Source organism: Condylura cristata, unplaced genomic scaffold, assembly GCF_000260355.1.
Source record: "Condylura cristata isolate star-nosed mole 26May11 unplaced genomic scaffold, ConCri1.0 scaffold00024, whole genome shotgun sequence".
Taxonomy (NCBI): Eukaryota; Metazoa; Chordata; class Mammalia; order Eulipotyphla; family Talpidae; genus Condylura; species Condylura cristata.
The window spans coordinates 24892670-24906112 of record NW_004567125.1 but is presented as its reverse complement, the minus strand read 5'-3'; the positions used below and the strand labels follow the sequence as shown (position 1 = coordinate 24906112).

Here is a 13443-nt window from a genome sequence, read left to right as displayed (position 1 = left end):
TTTCTGTTAATTGTGATCTGGCTTTCTGTTAAACAGAAAGTTTACTTGGTCTACTCTAGTTGACCATGACCACATAACTGACCACAATGTCAGAACCAGCATGGACTGCACATTCTGTTTCCTCTATCACATCCCCACAACCCAGTGTGTGTCATTTGCTCGAGCATTTAATGTGTATTTATGGAGCAACTCTTATCTGCAAGTCACTGAGTCAGGTACAGAAAGTGTAGAACAGAGTCTTTGCCTGATAAAAGATAAAGTCTCGTGTGTGGGGGGGAGGGGTTATCCATAAACAAGCATCTCCAGAGGGTTCGGGGTTGGTGCTACAGAAACAAGGAGGAAAAGGTCAGAGTGAGAAGAGGAAACCAGAAGGGATCACATTAGGAGGTATCATATGACCCAGTAGAGAAGTAAGTCAAGGTCCCTTTAGATTAGACATTTGTGTTACTGGAAGGTAGAATATAATGAGGGGGAGAGACAAGAGAAGAATCTGGAAACTTGGACTGAGGTCAGATGATCAATATATATGCCACAAAGGAGTTGAAGTATTTTTTGTAAGGTTGACAATCAGCAAGAAAATAAGACGTCAGTCTTACAAAGGGAGAACTTAATTCTGCCAAGATCCTGAATAGGTGAAGGCATAGATCTATCCGAGTGCCCTAGAAAGGCCCACGTCTGCCAATTGCTTGATCCCAGCTTCCCAAACTCCTGAACTCTGACCTACAGAATGTGAGTGTGATTTTGTGTTTTAAGCCCCTAAATTTCTAGAAATTTGTTATGATAGCAATGGATGCTGACTACAGGACCTGGAAGAGGTGGTTTCCTCCCATGGGCCTCTTGTTTGGCCTTTTTCACAGATGCTGGTGGCCCCAGTGAGTCAGGAGCCAATCTCTCTTGAATTCTCTCAAGTAGCGGGCTCCCTTTGGACATTCCAATTGTCATTCCACTCCTGATTTTTCTCCAAGACAAGAATGGGCCTACTCATCCTGAAACTACCACAACGGTTTAGACCTTCACCTCAAAAACTTGATGAAGAACATTCCCACAGTGTCTTTATCTATAGGCAAAGGAGCAGAACTCCTGGGAAGTATTCCTTTAGTGTGAAAGGTAGCATTGATGGTGTTGATAGAATGAGAATTGGCTGAAGGAGGAGAAGAGGCATGTTCTAGCACTGCCCCTAGTACAACCCAGTGATTTCGGGAAAGTCAGTTACCTCCTGTGTGTGTCTATTTCTACATCTATTTAAAAATTAATGATTTCTGACTGACTATTCATGGCCTTATGAAGACTTGCTGAGACAATGGGTGAAAGTCATTGAGTAATTTCCAGGTGTTTTTTCCTTGGCCTAGACAGGAGATCTAGCATTAAGAGAGCCCATCTGTAACCACTGATAAAAACTACAGCCAGCTTGTAGAGTGTTCCAAGCCATCAGGACACATTTGTCATGGGATTCCTTCAAGAACCCTGGGTCAGGGGTTTACTGAAAGCCATGCAGTGGCAGAGTGAGACTCAAACCCAGGTCTCTTGAACCCAAGAGCAAGGCATTCTGCTACAAACTACTGTGGAGAGATGGTCTCCAATAGAAACCTTTGGCTTGGAGTGGGTGGAAGTTATTCTGCACATACTCTGCCCACATCTTACCCACTGCCGCCTAGTCTCAACGTCACCCCATCTGAGCTGTCACCCCGATGATCTTTCCAGGGCAGATGGCACCAGAGCATTTCATGTCTGACCAGAAGAGATTCTATCAGTGTCAGGTGGCTTCGTAGAGATGATGTGTCTCTGCTGGGGGTCTGACTTGATTACTTTTCCTTTTTGATACTGGATACCTTTCGTCTAAAGGGAGAGAGAATAATGGGGATGATGATGGTGCTGAGGAACTGGAACTGTGCTCTCTGCTTTGTTGCTGTCATTCACTTTAGGAAGAGCAAGTCCAAACCCAAACCCTTTGCCTGCATGAGAGAATCCCCTACATTATCATTCTCACCTTCTTTCTCAAGAGTTTGTAACTGCTAAAACTACACATTACCTTTCCGGGCTAAGAGCTCCAAAGTGCCTGCCTTGTTTCCCAGGCACCAGCTCTGGCACGTGTACCCTACAGCTCCAAGTCCCTTTGCACTTGCAGAAAGCATGGAAACCTTCAGCCTTGTCAGTTTCTTCATCTGTGAAGGTCACAGTCTTTGGCACTACTTAGCTGTGTTCTAGGAACCCTTTGGATTCTTCCCAAACCCTAAGTTAGCTTCAGTCTCACTCTGATGCTTGTACAGAAGTGAGGAAAGCTCAAGTCTTTTTTGTTCTTATTGCAAGTGTGCTGTCTAGCAGAATAGCTCCTCTTTCTCCCCCATCTTTTTTTTTTTTTTTGAAAGATTTATTTATTTATGCATAAGAACTGGGGTACAGGCTAGAGGTGCAGGGGTGGTGAGAAATCACCAGAGACAGAGTGGGGAGCAGAACAGGCAGATCATCGAAGTACAATGCTGAGGGGAGCAGGAGAGGTCTGCCACACGATGTGGGTCACCTCCAGGGAGAGCGGGGATCGAACTCATGCTGAAGTGACTTTAGTTTCTTAGTGCTGTGCTTTAACCCACTGTGCCACCAGGGAGGGCCCTCTTTCCCATCTTTTATACCTGACCCTGAGGTACAGGAATATTAGAGGTGGTGGAATGCTTCCCCCAGTAATAGTGCTCTACAGAAAGGTGGGCCAGGGCTGCATTTCTTAAAAGTGAGAGGCGAGCAAAAATGCTCACAGAGAAACCCTTCCCTAACTACCCGGAGCACAGGCCTCTCTGGAAGTGCTAAGCCTAGTGTCTCGGCTCTGTTGTGGAGGTTATCAGGATGTGGAGTAAGGTCTTGGTCCAGAGAAGTTTCTCCCATCTCCTAGTGCACACTTGACAAAACAGCCCTGAATTGAAAAAGAGGATTTCCGGCCATACCTACCCCAGCGCAGGATACAACTGCATGGTGCAGAGTCCATTTCTTGTCAGGGTCATGTTGCTTGATGAAGCTAAAAATAAACACAGGAAAAAAAAATAGGCTGTATCAGAACTTAGAACACAGAACACAGGTCACCAGAGAATCTGCAATCTGGGAAGAGCTGTTCCAGGACAGTTTCTGAGAACACTCCCACGCAGGTATTTGGAGCGTGAAGGTGAAGTAGCAATACTCCAGGGATAATTTTAAGAGACCTGGCTTGGATGCTGCAATATTTTTTGTCCTAAATATATTTTTGTCATCTAGATGCAAAGGTGATGAAGTCAACCTCATAGACCCAGGGAAGTGAAAGGAGAGTAGACCAGGTGGACACTGGAACCAGAAGACTCTCTGTTTGGATCCCCTGGATCAGACTTCATAGTGGACACCCCCGTGAAGTAAGAGGGGGCAAGCAATGCATGGGCCAGGCACCCTGGCATTCATGCCTGAGAGAGGCAGGACACAGTGTCCCCAACCTAGAAGTAGAAGCTGACAATGGAGGTAGAAAGAAAAGTCTTATGAAACGTCATGTGAAGACAGATAATGCTAGGGAATAGGATTTGACTACCTGAAGCTGATTATGGGGAAGAAAAAGGATGTCACCAGGCCACAATATGGCAGGTGAGGGCCAGATTCTCTTATCAGAGATAAGAAAATCACAAAGCAGGAGGTATAGGGCTGAGGTCTTGTTCCAGTAACAGTTGCTCTCAGTGGGAGGGGAAAGTAACAATTAGGATGGTATAATTGTCTTCTAATGAAGATCAGCACAATATGCCTGGAGATGAATAGGGGCCCAGCAGAAATATAGAGAAACCTAAGGCACCTGCCTTCAAAGGATTAGAACAGAATCACCAAGACATGATTATTCGTGATTCAATTATTCGATTATTCAAATGAATGTTGTACCCAGGACCCTCCCCAGTCCCTGCCAAGCCAGCACTCAGCTCTGTGATTTTGAGCAAGTCACCTCATATTTGGGGATCTCAGTCTCCTTGTGGTCACTAAGGAGATTGGCCAAGCTGATCTTAGAGTCAGGCCTTTTTTTTTTTTTTTAAAGATTTATTTATTTATTCATACAGAACTGGGGTACAGGCCAGAGGCTCAGGGGCAGTGAGAGGCTTCACCAGAGACAGAGGGGGGAGCAGAACAGGCAGATCGATGAAGTACACTGCTGAGGGAAGCAGCGGGCGGGTCAGGAGAGGTCTGGCTCGCCATGTGGTCTCCTCCGGGGCAGGCGGCAGGCGGGAATCGAACTCATGCGGAAGTGGCTTCAGATTCTTAGTGCTGTGCTTTAACCCGCTGCGCCACCAGGGAGGGCCGAGTCAGGCCTTTTTTTTAAAAAAAGATTTAATTATTTATGCACACAGGACTGGAGTACAGGCCAGAGGTGCAGGGGTGGTGAGAGGATTCACCAGAGACAGAGTGGGGAGCAGAACAGGCAGCTGACTAAATACACTGCTGAGGGGAGCAGCGGGCGGTCGGGAGAGGTCTGCAGCACCATTTAGAGTCACCCTTTTGATGTCATTGGATTTTAACTCCAACTCACAATTTTGGACTGCTATTACTTCCCGGTGTTGAGGCCGAAACCACTCAACCCCTCTGAGCAAGGTGAATCTTAAAATGGGGTTGTCTCCTGCGGGAGGAAAGAGGGGGGCCCATTAAAAAGCCTTTACAAGAACACCCAATAAAGTTAATCTAAGTAAGCAAGAGTTTACTTAATATTCCTCAGATTACAGGATGCTTGATAGATTGTCAGGATGCTTGATAGATTGTCACTTAAATTCAAATCTCTGAATCTGACATCAGGGGTCTGAGGCTGAGAGGACACAAAATGCTCAGCTTCTTTGATGGACACGATGATTCTCTAGATTTGAAACACAAGTGGCCTGACCCCTCAACTCAGAGCATTCTCTTGCCATCTTCCAACTTTCAATATAAGAAAAATTTTGGGGATTTGCTTCCCTGGAGCTCAACCTGGGAAATGAGTGAGTGCCTGGGAGTTCTTGGCTGCCAATCAGAGGCATTTTCTTGTTCTGCGTCTTTACGCATGGTGGCTGCCCACCTCCCCCCTTTCTTCTTACTTTACCCTGCCCCAGCCTAAATAAGCCCTTGCACCCACAGGGACATTTTGCACCATGTGTGCAAAGGCTAGAAATGCTTCCTTGACTGGTCAAGAAAGCCAGAGATGAATTTCGGTCTTAAGTTTGAAACAACAGAAAGATCAGCTCCATCTTGGGAGAGTGGCTCCCAAAATGCTGTTTGGAAGACTTCATTTTAGCTCTATACTTCGTTGTGACTCCTGCACTGTCTCTAGATCCACAGACCTGGTCACTGTGCAAAGGTCCAGCCCTGTCCTCACCAGGATGCCCACGCACACCCCACCTTTCTTTAAATTCCTTTTTGTTCAAATGCCTGTCTCAGTGCAGGTGTTAGGAAAGGAACTGAGTTTAATTGCTCTGGGCTAAGAAAACATCTATTTTATACACATTATATATATTAATAATATATAATTAATGAGTTATTGGTGATAAATATATAAACTCTTCATAGCCACATAGACCAGTAATCCAATAATCCAGTGAGCACTACCTTTATTTTGAAGATTTATTTGAACACACTCATAGAAGGTCCTTAAATAACGTCCTTTTATCATAACATTGACGAGAAAAAAATAACTGATTCCCAGCCAGGCCCATTGTCTGTATGGAGAAGTTAGCAACTTCTCCCCATGTTTTTGTGGGCTTTCTTTGAACACTCTGGCTTCCTCCCCTCCCCCAAAGATGTATACATTAAGTTCATTAGCATGTCTTTGTGGTCCCAATCATAGTAGTGTGTGTGTGTGTGTGTGTGTGTGTGTGTGATGCACTCTGGGATGGAAGAACATCCAGGCCAAAATGGGGTTCCACCTTGTGCCTTGAGCTGCTGGGCTAGGCTGTGGCTACTAGAGACCCTGAACTGGAATAAGCGGGTGGGAATAAATGAATGAATGAATGGAGGGAGGGAGGGAGGGAATGAATAAACACAAATGAATGTCTCATAATAGAAGTGTTTGGAGTCTTGATTTAAAACTGAGTGATGTTTTTGTGAATAGAAATATGCTTTAGCAATTTAATTCTTATTTATATAATCTAGTTTATGGTTAAATTGGTTTTATTATACATCACTTTACTTCACTTTCTAATTTCTAAGAACCTATCCATGACATTAAATGAGGACACACTGTAGATACTGCATTATTGTGTATTGTGTTTTATATAATATATATACTTAAATAGTTTATATACATATTGTGAGTATTGTGAGTATTGTGTATTATATAATATATATACTTAAATAGTTTATATAATATATATACTTAAATAGTTTATATACATATATATATATAAAACACACACACATATATATATGCACACACACATACTTATATGAGTATGTGTTTGTGTGTATATGTATGTGTGTGTGTATGTTTATATATCCATGTAGAAATAATTGTATCAGTTGAGTCTGGATAACTAAAACAGTTCCAGAAGTTGTTGAGGGTCCCAGGCATGTCTAGACATATTCAGAACATCCACTTTAACCAAGGAACTAGAACAACCAGTCTGCTGAAAACCACCTGGGATTGAAATCATTGCTTCACTAACTTTTCACTTGATTTGTGTATTATTGCATCAATAAGAAGTTGACTTCTACCCTAATTTGCATAATGGGACACCAATCAGAATCACTGATTTCTAACTTTAATATGCATAAATAACCAGAGTGGGAGCTACCACACCTTTTCTTTGTGGGTATGAACCTCATTCTCAGGCTGGAGAGTCCCCAGTCCTGCTTGTTTGGGGGATGTTGTCTTTGTGCTCAGATTTCCTGCTGGTCAAGTAAAACCTAGAGTCAGGCAGGAGGCCTCTCACCAGTATGAGGAACATACTGGAAAACCTGTATCTGCTGAAAATAGCAGGCAGACTTTATGGCCAGATTAGCACAACCAACCAGACCACCTTGACAGAAAGTTAAGTGTTTACAAGCCCTAGAGATAGGATGTTTTGATCAGTGGGAACAATGGAGCCCCCAGGCAATAGCCCCTACTGACTATTGCCTGCATCCCCAACCCATATCCCCCAAGCACATTCCCCACACATTCCTCCACATACGTGCCCACCTTTCCCGAGAGTCTGAGCCCCAAGAAATATGAGACTGCTCCTGAAAAAGTTATTGCATTTCCGGAGGGCCAAACACCTCCCCACCCCCCTCTCTCTAGTTGGACACTGTCTCATGCTGCTCCCAAAGCTGCTGCCCAAAGAGGCAAAACAGGCAACTCACTTCTCAAAATATGCTTAGATTTTGCTTCAACCAGAGGTCTAATTCTGATGTGACTTCTAGAAATGCTCTGAATTGTGTGTGTTAAAGGAGGGAGTTGGAGCAGAGGACTGTTAAACAGCAGGAAACAGGTCACCACCTCCATTAAACCCTAGAAGACAGTGATCTGCAAGCCCAACTCAGACATCACCCCCTTCAGTAGCAGGAAAGCCCTCCATCAGACTTACCCCGAGAGCGCTGCGCCCGGAGGCCCTACTTAATGAGATACCCACTCCAGAAGACACCTTTTGTGAAACACCCTGTGGTGGGCCTCTGGCCCTCTTTACCCTCCATGAGTCTTGTGTATGAGAGAAGGAGCTGTGGTCCTCGTGGAACTTACCTCCGCTCAAAGGAGGGTACTTGTACACGGGTTTAGGAAAACCTTTTCTCTCCTTTAATTTCTTCCCCTTGTACTGGAAGTAAGAGCGGATTGCCTTCCAGGAACAAAACCTGTGAGAAGAATGACTTCTGATCACAGGGAGAAAACCGCCAGCTGAGGGGAGCAGGCCAGGGCCCTGCTCACAGAGGATAGAGGGGGCCTGGCACAGGCAATACAATCGTAAGGGCATGGGTGATGACCCACAGACAGGCAACCCAATTCACACTGGGGTGCCCTGTAACACTAGGTCCTTAGCCCCTCCAGTGAGATGCGCCTGGGAGATGCTCTCCACAAGTAAAGCTCTGGCCCAAATCCTTTCTTGGGTGTCTGGTCAAAACAGACTTGCCAAAATCCTTATTTGCCAAATCAGGAAAATCTGCATTCACTGAGGTCCCCCATCAGGAAACCACCAACATGGTTCCGCAGATGAGCAAATCTGCTCTTTGGGATATCACTTAAGCACTGCAGTCTGCCAAGATCCATCGGTGAGACTCCCAGTGGCTGAGTTCTTCCAATTCCCTGCCGATCGCTGTGGGTCAGTCAGAGTAGGTGCTCCCACAAAGTAGCCCAGAATTCAGGGAGTAGCTACTGGTTGTTACTCCTGGGTGCTCTTTTCTCACTGGAGGAACAAGGGAGAACTCTATGTGGTAATATACTGGCCTGGAGATGGGACCATGAGGTCAACATGTAGCTATTTTTCTTACCCTTCTAATGTCACTCTTGGTCTCTGTGGTACAAGTGGGTGTTTCAACCTCACCCTCCCACCCTCTTGCTCTAGGGTCCTTTCAGTGGGGTCTTGCTCTTGAGTAGCTATTATTATTCTTGTAAGGGGGAAGAGACCTGCATTGCCACATTGGTGACATCATACCAGGCTGGTTTCTAATTCTGGCTTCCCGATGACCAGGTAGGTCCAGGGCAAACCCCTAACATCGGTTTCCTCATCTATAAAATAAGGATAATAATAATTTGTCCCACCCACCCCAGGTGGATTTTGTGAGCTTCATCCAAGAAAATATATGTGGATACAGCTTTCAGAATACAAAACTCTACATAAATATATGGAAAAGTAAATAAAGAACCAGTTATATGAGTTTTAGTAGTTCAAAGCCTCTCTGAAGCTCTCCCATACTTTCTAATTAGGTAAAAAGGAGCACTGATTCAAGTCTGTACCAGTATATACTTCCCAGGAGAACATTAGCCTCCAGAAAGTTTGAAGACAAATTTCTCTTTCGTCCTGATTAGGAGAACTAACTGATATCTAGAAATAAGTACTCGATAACAACTAATATCCAGAAGGCTACGTTTGTTATCTTGAACTTAGATTTTTATATTTAAGATTGGAGATTGGAAAGCAATACTTTACATTTATATTTTAATACAGTAACATCTTTCATGAGAGAGGGAAATGCCTAAGTCAGGGATCACGTAATAATCTAAAGGTCCCAATTTGCTTACTTGGGAAGACTTCAGCTAGCTGTCCTCTGGTCACCATTTCCTTTGTGGAAAGCATGAAATGAATCTGGTCCATGGTGTAGACTATGGGAATAGCAAGCTAGAAGAATTGAGGGCAGCCTCTCAGCCTGAACCTTGCTGGATAGATAGAAGCACTTCGCCACAGTTTGCTTTGTTCTGTAGATGTTTTGTTTCACTTTTGTTTTCTGACCTTCATGGATTCCGCACCATGTTTTTGTTTTGAGTTACTTGCTACATTTGCCACTTGCATTTTGGAAGATATGATATACAAAATCTGAATTTCAAACTCCTCTTGAAAACTGAAGTATCTAGTAGTTGTGTACCTAGTACACATTTTGAGGTTTGGAGCATAATAGAGCAAAACTCTTCTAGCTTACTGTCCATGAAGGGTTTTTTGGCATGTGCATAGTTGGATCAGTTTAGATAGAATTTCTCCCCAAATAGCTGTGGTAGCCCTTTACCCTTAGGTAATAAACTTTTATTCCCAAGAAAATCTAACACCTGTGTTCCAACCAAGCTCTTGGAAAAGGTGGGAGTCAGGCATTCTGATCCCATGTCTTTCATACTCTGATTTAGTGTTCATGTGAGAGATGGAGTGTAGCGAGTAGTTGCCACAAAACTGGAAACTGAAAAAGGACTACTGGAAGACAGGGAACTCTCTGGAAAGTCACACATTTTCCTGACCTCATGGTCTTCAGGTGATGGGAGATAGTTACCTTTTCCAGAAGTGCATAATGACAGGGAAGAGATACATGATAGTCCCGTAGAAGATGTTCCGACTTAGGTGGCCTTCTGCAATGGCAGCAAGGATGGCATCCTTCTGGGACTCAGAGATGTTCACCTACCCAGAGTGGGAGCCCGTCACTGGCAGAGGTTCAGGGAAGGTAGAGGCCTTTCTTGGGCCTCAGGACCTTCAAGACCACCCCTTCCCAAAAGGCAGAGACTTTGCAAGCAGCTATGAGGTAAAGTACATCTGGTAGACCCAGGGCTTAGGAGGTAACTGAAAGCTTTTGGGATTCTTGTGGGGGTAAAATGCTTCTTGGAGAAAGGCTAAAAAAGAGTGGGAGTCCCCCTTACCCTCAGTTTTGGAGGGAGCTCAGAATTCAGGTAGAGCTTTATGATGATGTTAATTTTGGACTTCATTAGGATCAAATCATTCTCATTGTATGCCCGGTTGACTTGCAGCACATGTGCTGAACTCACCAAATTGTTAAATCTAAAGAGAAGCAGTAATTAGGGAATCAGCCAGGAGAAGATGATAGCAGTGAGTAACTAGGTCAGCTGGCCCAGACCCATAAGCCAGGTGAATTCACTCATTCAGTCATAATTTATCCACTAGCAAATGCTAGTTGAGCATCATGTCAGCTAATAGGCTAAGTGTACTTCTTCTTCATAAGCTCACATATTTGTTGATAGTTCATCTTCCCTTCTTTTCCCATCTCAGCCCTTGATACTCCGAGGGTTAAGATTTTATTGCTCTTCCGCTTCTGTAAGGACTTTCTCCTTTCTCACAATTATTACTACCCTCTGAAACAACAGATTCCTTTTCTTAATTTTATATCATAGTAAAAATACCAAAAATTACCATCTTAACCCTTTTTAAATGTACTTTTCAGAGGCCTTACGTCCATCCACACTATAATCATCACCACTTTTATGTCCAGAACTTTTAATCTTCCTAAATTAAAACTCTATATTCTCTAAATACTAACTTCCTAGTCTCCTTGTTCCGCAGTCCTTAGTAACTGCTGTATTTTCTGTCTCTTAGCAGAAAGCATTCTAAAATACTCTATTTTCTGTCTCGAACAGCCTTTTACTAATCATTAAATATCTGTCAGACACAGTTTATCTTGACTTAAGCACAGTTTTCTTCTCTCATTCCATTTAAAATATTAGTAATTTTTAAATTTACTAATAGAATATCAAGGTGTCTCCATTGCATGCTTGTTTGTGTATTCATTTACCTATTAAATGAGTTTATAAAGGGTCTGTTCTGTGCTAGATCTACTTCATGGAGCAGGGATTGAGAATGAACTCAGTAAACAGAGTCCTGTTTTCCAGGAGTTCACAATGGATGATAGGGAGAAGATACAGAAATACATATGGGAATCATTAAATATCCAGCAGAGAGTTATGAAGACGATGAAAAGAGATGATGCAGTGGGGAGGTGATGGACATTTGCACATTGGGAAGCAGAAGACAGGCATTTGAAGGCCAAAGGCTTCTTCCTGCAAAGCGAGTGGCGCATGCAAAGTCTATAAAACAATGTCCCATTGCAGAGCAGAGCAGCGTGTGGAGTCATACATCTGGGCCAGGGGCAGGGGATGAGGAGCACAAGCTGAGGCCCAAGGGGCAGCATTCATATAGGTCCTACTCGTGCAGGGCCCTGTCTGCAGTGTGAGGAAGTTTGTACATTGTTCCTATGTTTTAGAAGCTAACACATAGTCTGCCTATGTTTTAGGCAGAACAGTGACAGAATCTGGTTGACATTTTAAAAGGCTACTTTGGTTGCTATGCAGAGAACAGTTAGTAGAGAGCAAGTGATGGGATTTGGAGCAGCAATACCTGCCTGCCCTTTGCACACTTAAAAAAATCCCACTAGGCCCTCCCTGGTGGCGCAGCGGGTTAAAGCACAGCACTGAGAATCTGAAGCCACTTCCGCATGAGTTCGATTCCCGCCTGCTGCCTGCCCCGGAGGAGACCACATGGCGGGCCAGACCTCTCCTGGACCGCCCGCTGCTTCCCTCAGCAGTGTACTTCGTCGATCTGCCTGTTCTGCTCCCCACTCTGTCTCTGGTGAAGCCTCTCACCGCCCCTGAGCCTCTGGCCTGTACCCCAGTTCTGTATGAATAAATAAATAAATCTTTAAAAAAAAAAAAATCCCACTAACATTTACTCCTCCTTCAAAATTCAGTCTAGGTGACCTGTCCCCCAAGAAACTACACTTGAGGACTCAGTTATATAAACGTATTTTTTGTTCCTGGTTCAAACAAAATACCTACCATCCTACTTCCCAGTGCTTATATGTCTACTCTGCCATTCCCATTAGTTTCTAGAAACTTGAGGACTAGAGAGCACATCCTCATTGGTTTTTGCATCTCTAGTGCTAACTCTTGTATTCAAGAACTAGTAGACAATTGGTAAGTATATGTAGAACTGAGCAATCCCTCACTGGATTGAAGAGGAAATCTCTTACTCAAATACGTGCAGAGCTACCAGGTGCTCTGGATTTGTGAAAGACACTCTGACTCAGGCCTCTCTCACGCCAGCTGTATACACTGTGCCTCCTCTGGACACGCATTTCTCCAACTAGTTGGTGCAGTTGTTTACTGAGAATTATTCATGTCTCTTTACAAATATTGCTGCTTGTTACATTTGTAACAAGTAATTTGTAATTTTTTTAAAGATTTATTTATTTGTGCCTACAGAAGTGGGGTGCAGGCCAGAGGCTCAGGGGCAGTGAGAGGGGCACTCTGTCACCAGAGACAGAGTGGGGAACAGAACAGGCAGATGGACAAAGTACACTGCTGAGGGGAGCAGCGGACGGGCCAGGAGAGGTTTGCCACGCCATGGGGTCACCTCCGGGGCAGGCGGGAATAGAACGCATGCTGCAGTGGGTTTAGCTTCTCAGTGTTGTGCTCTAACCAACCCGCTGTACCACCAGGGAGGGCTGTAATTTGTAATTTATGAAAATCAACAAAATTTGATCATGAAAAGTAATGTTATTTGCTGCTTTTGTGAAAATGCATTTAATGCTTTGGAATGTCTCGTTAAAAGCAAGTTGCATTTGGGGAATCCCTGGGGACTAGGGGGTTAAAGACACAGTGCTATTAAGCTACCACCAGCCACTGCAAGCAGGAGTTTGATCACAGGCCAGGGAGGTGACCTACATGGCCCAATAGACCTCTCCTGTCTTGCCTGCTGTTCCCCTCAGGCAGTGTATTCAGTAGATCTGCTGACTCTGCTCCCTACTCTCTCTGGTGAATCCTCTCACCCCCCACCTCTGCCCTGCACCTCAGTTCTTATATGCACAGATAAGTAAATCTTTAAAAACCTCAGTAAGTTACATTTATTCATTCACTCATGTATTCACTCACTCATTCGTTACAGCCATGCTCTTATTTATTTATGTAGTTTAATTTTTTAAAAAAAAATTGAGATAGGGCCCTCCCTGGTGGCTCAGCGGGTTGAAGCACAGCACTGAGAATCTAAAGCTGCTTCCGCATGAGTTCGATTCCCGCCTGCCCCGAAGGTGACCACATGG

At 44.2% G+C, this 13443-nt stretch overlaps 1 protein-coding gene across 1 annotated transcript in view; it reads right to left on the bottom strand.

Moving 5' to 3' along the window:
• Nucleotides 1–1802: 1802 nt before the first annotated feature.
• Nucleotides 1803–13443, bottom strand: part of RGSL1 (regulator of G-protein signaling like 1) — a 45527-nt gene continuing 33886 nt past the window's right edge. The window contains exons 16-21 of the mRNA XM_004688148.1: nucleotides 10256–10394; nucleotides 9895–10019; nucleotides 7667–7776; nucleotides 4517–4603; nucleotides 2938–3004; nucleotides 1803–1836 (exon numbers count right to left, since the gene is read on the bottom strand). Coding sequence (XP_004688205.1) covers nucleotides 1803–1836; nucleotides 2938–3004; nucleotides 4517–4603; nucleotides 7667–7776; nucleotides 9895–10019; nucleotides 10256–10394 — 562 coding nt within the window. The remainder of the gene's footprint in view (nucleotides 1837–2937; nucleotides 3005–4516; nucleotides 4604–7666; nucleotides 7777–9894; nucleotides 10020–10255; nucleotides 10395–13443) is intronic.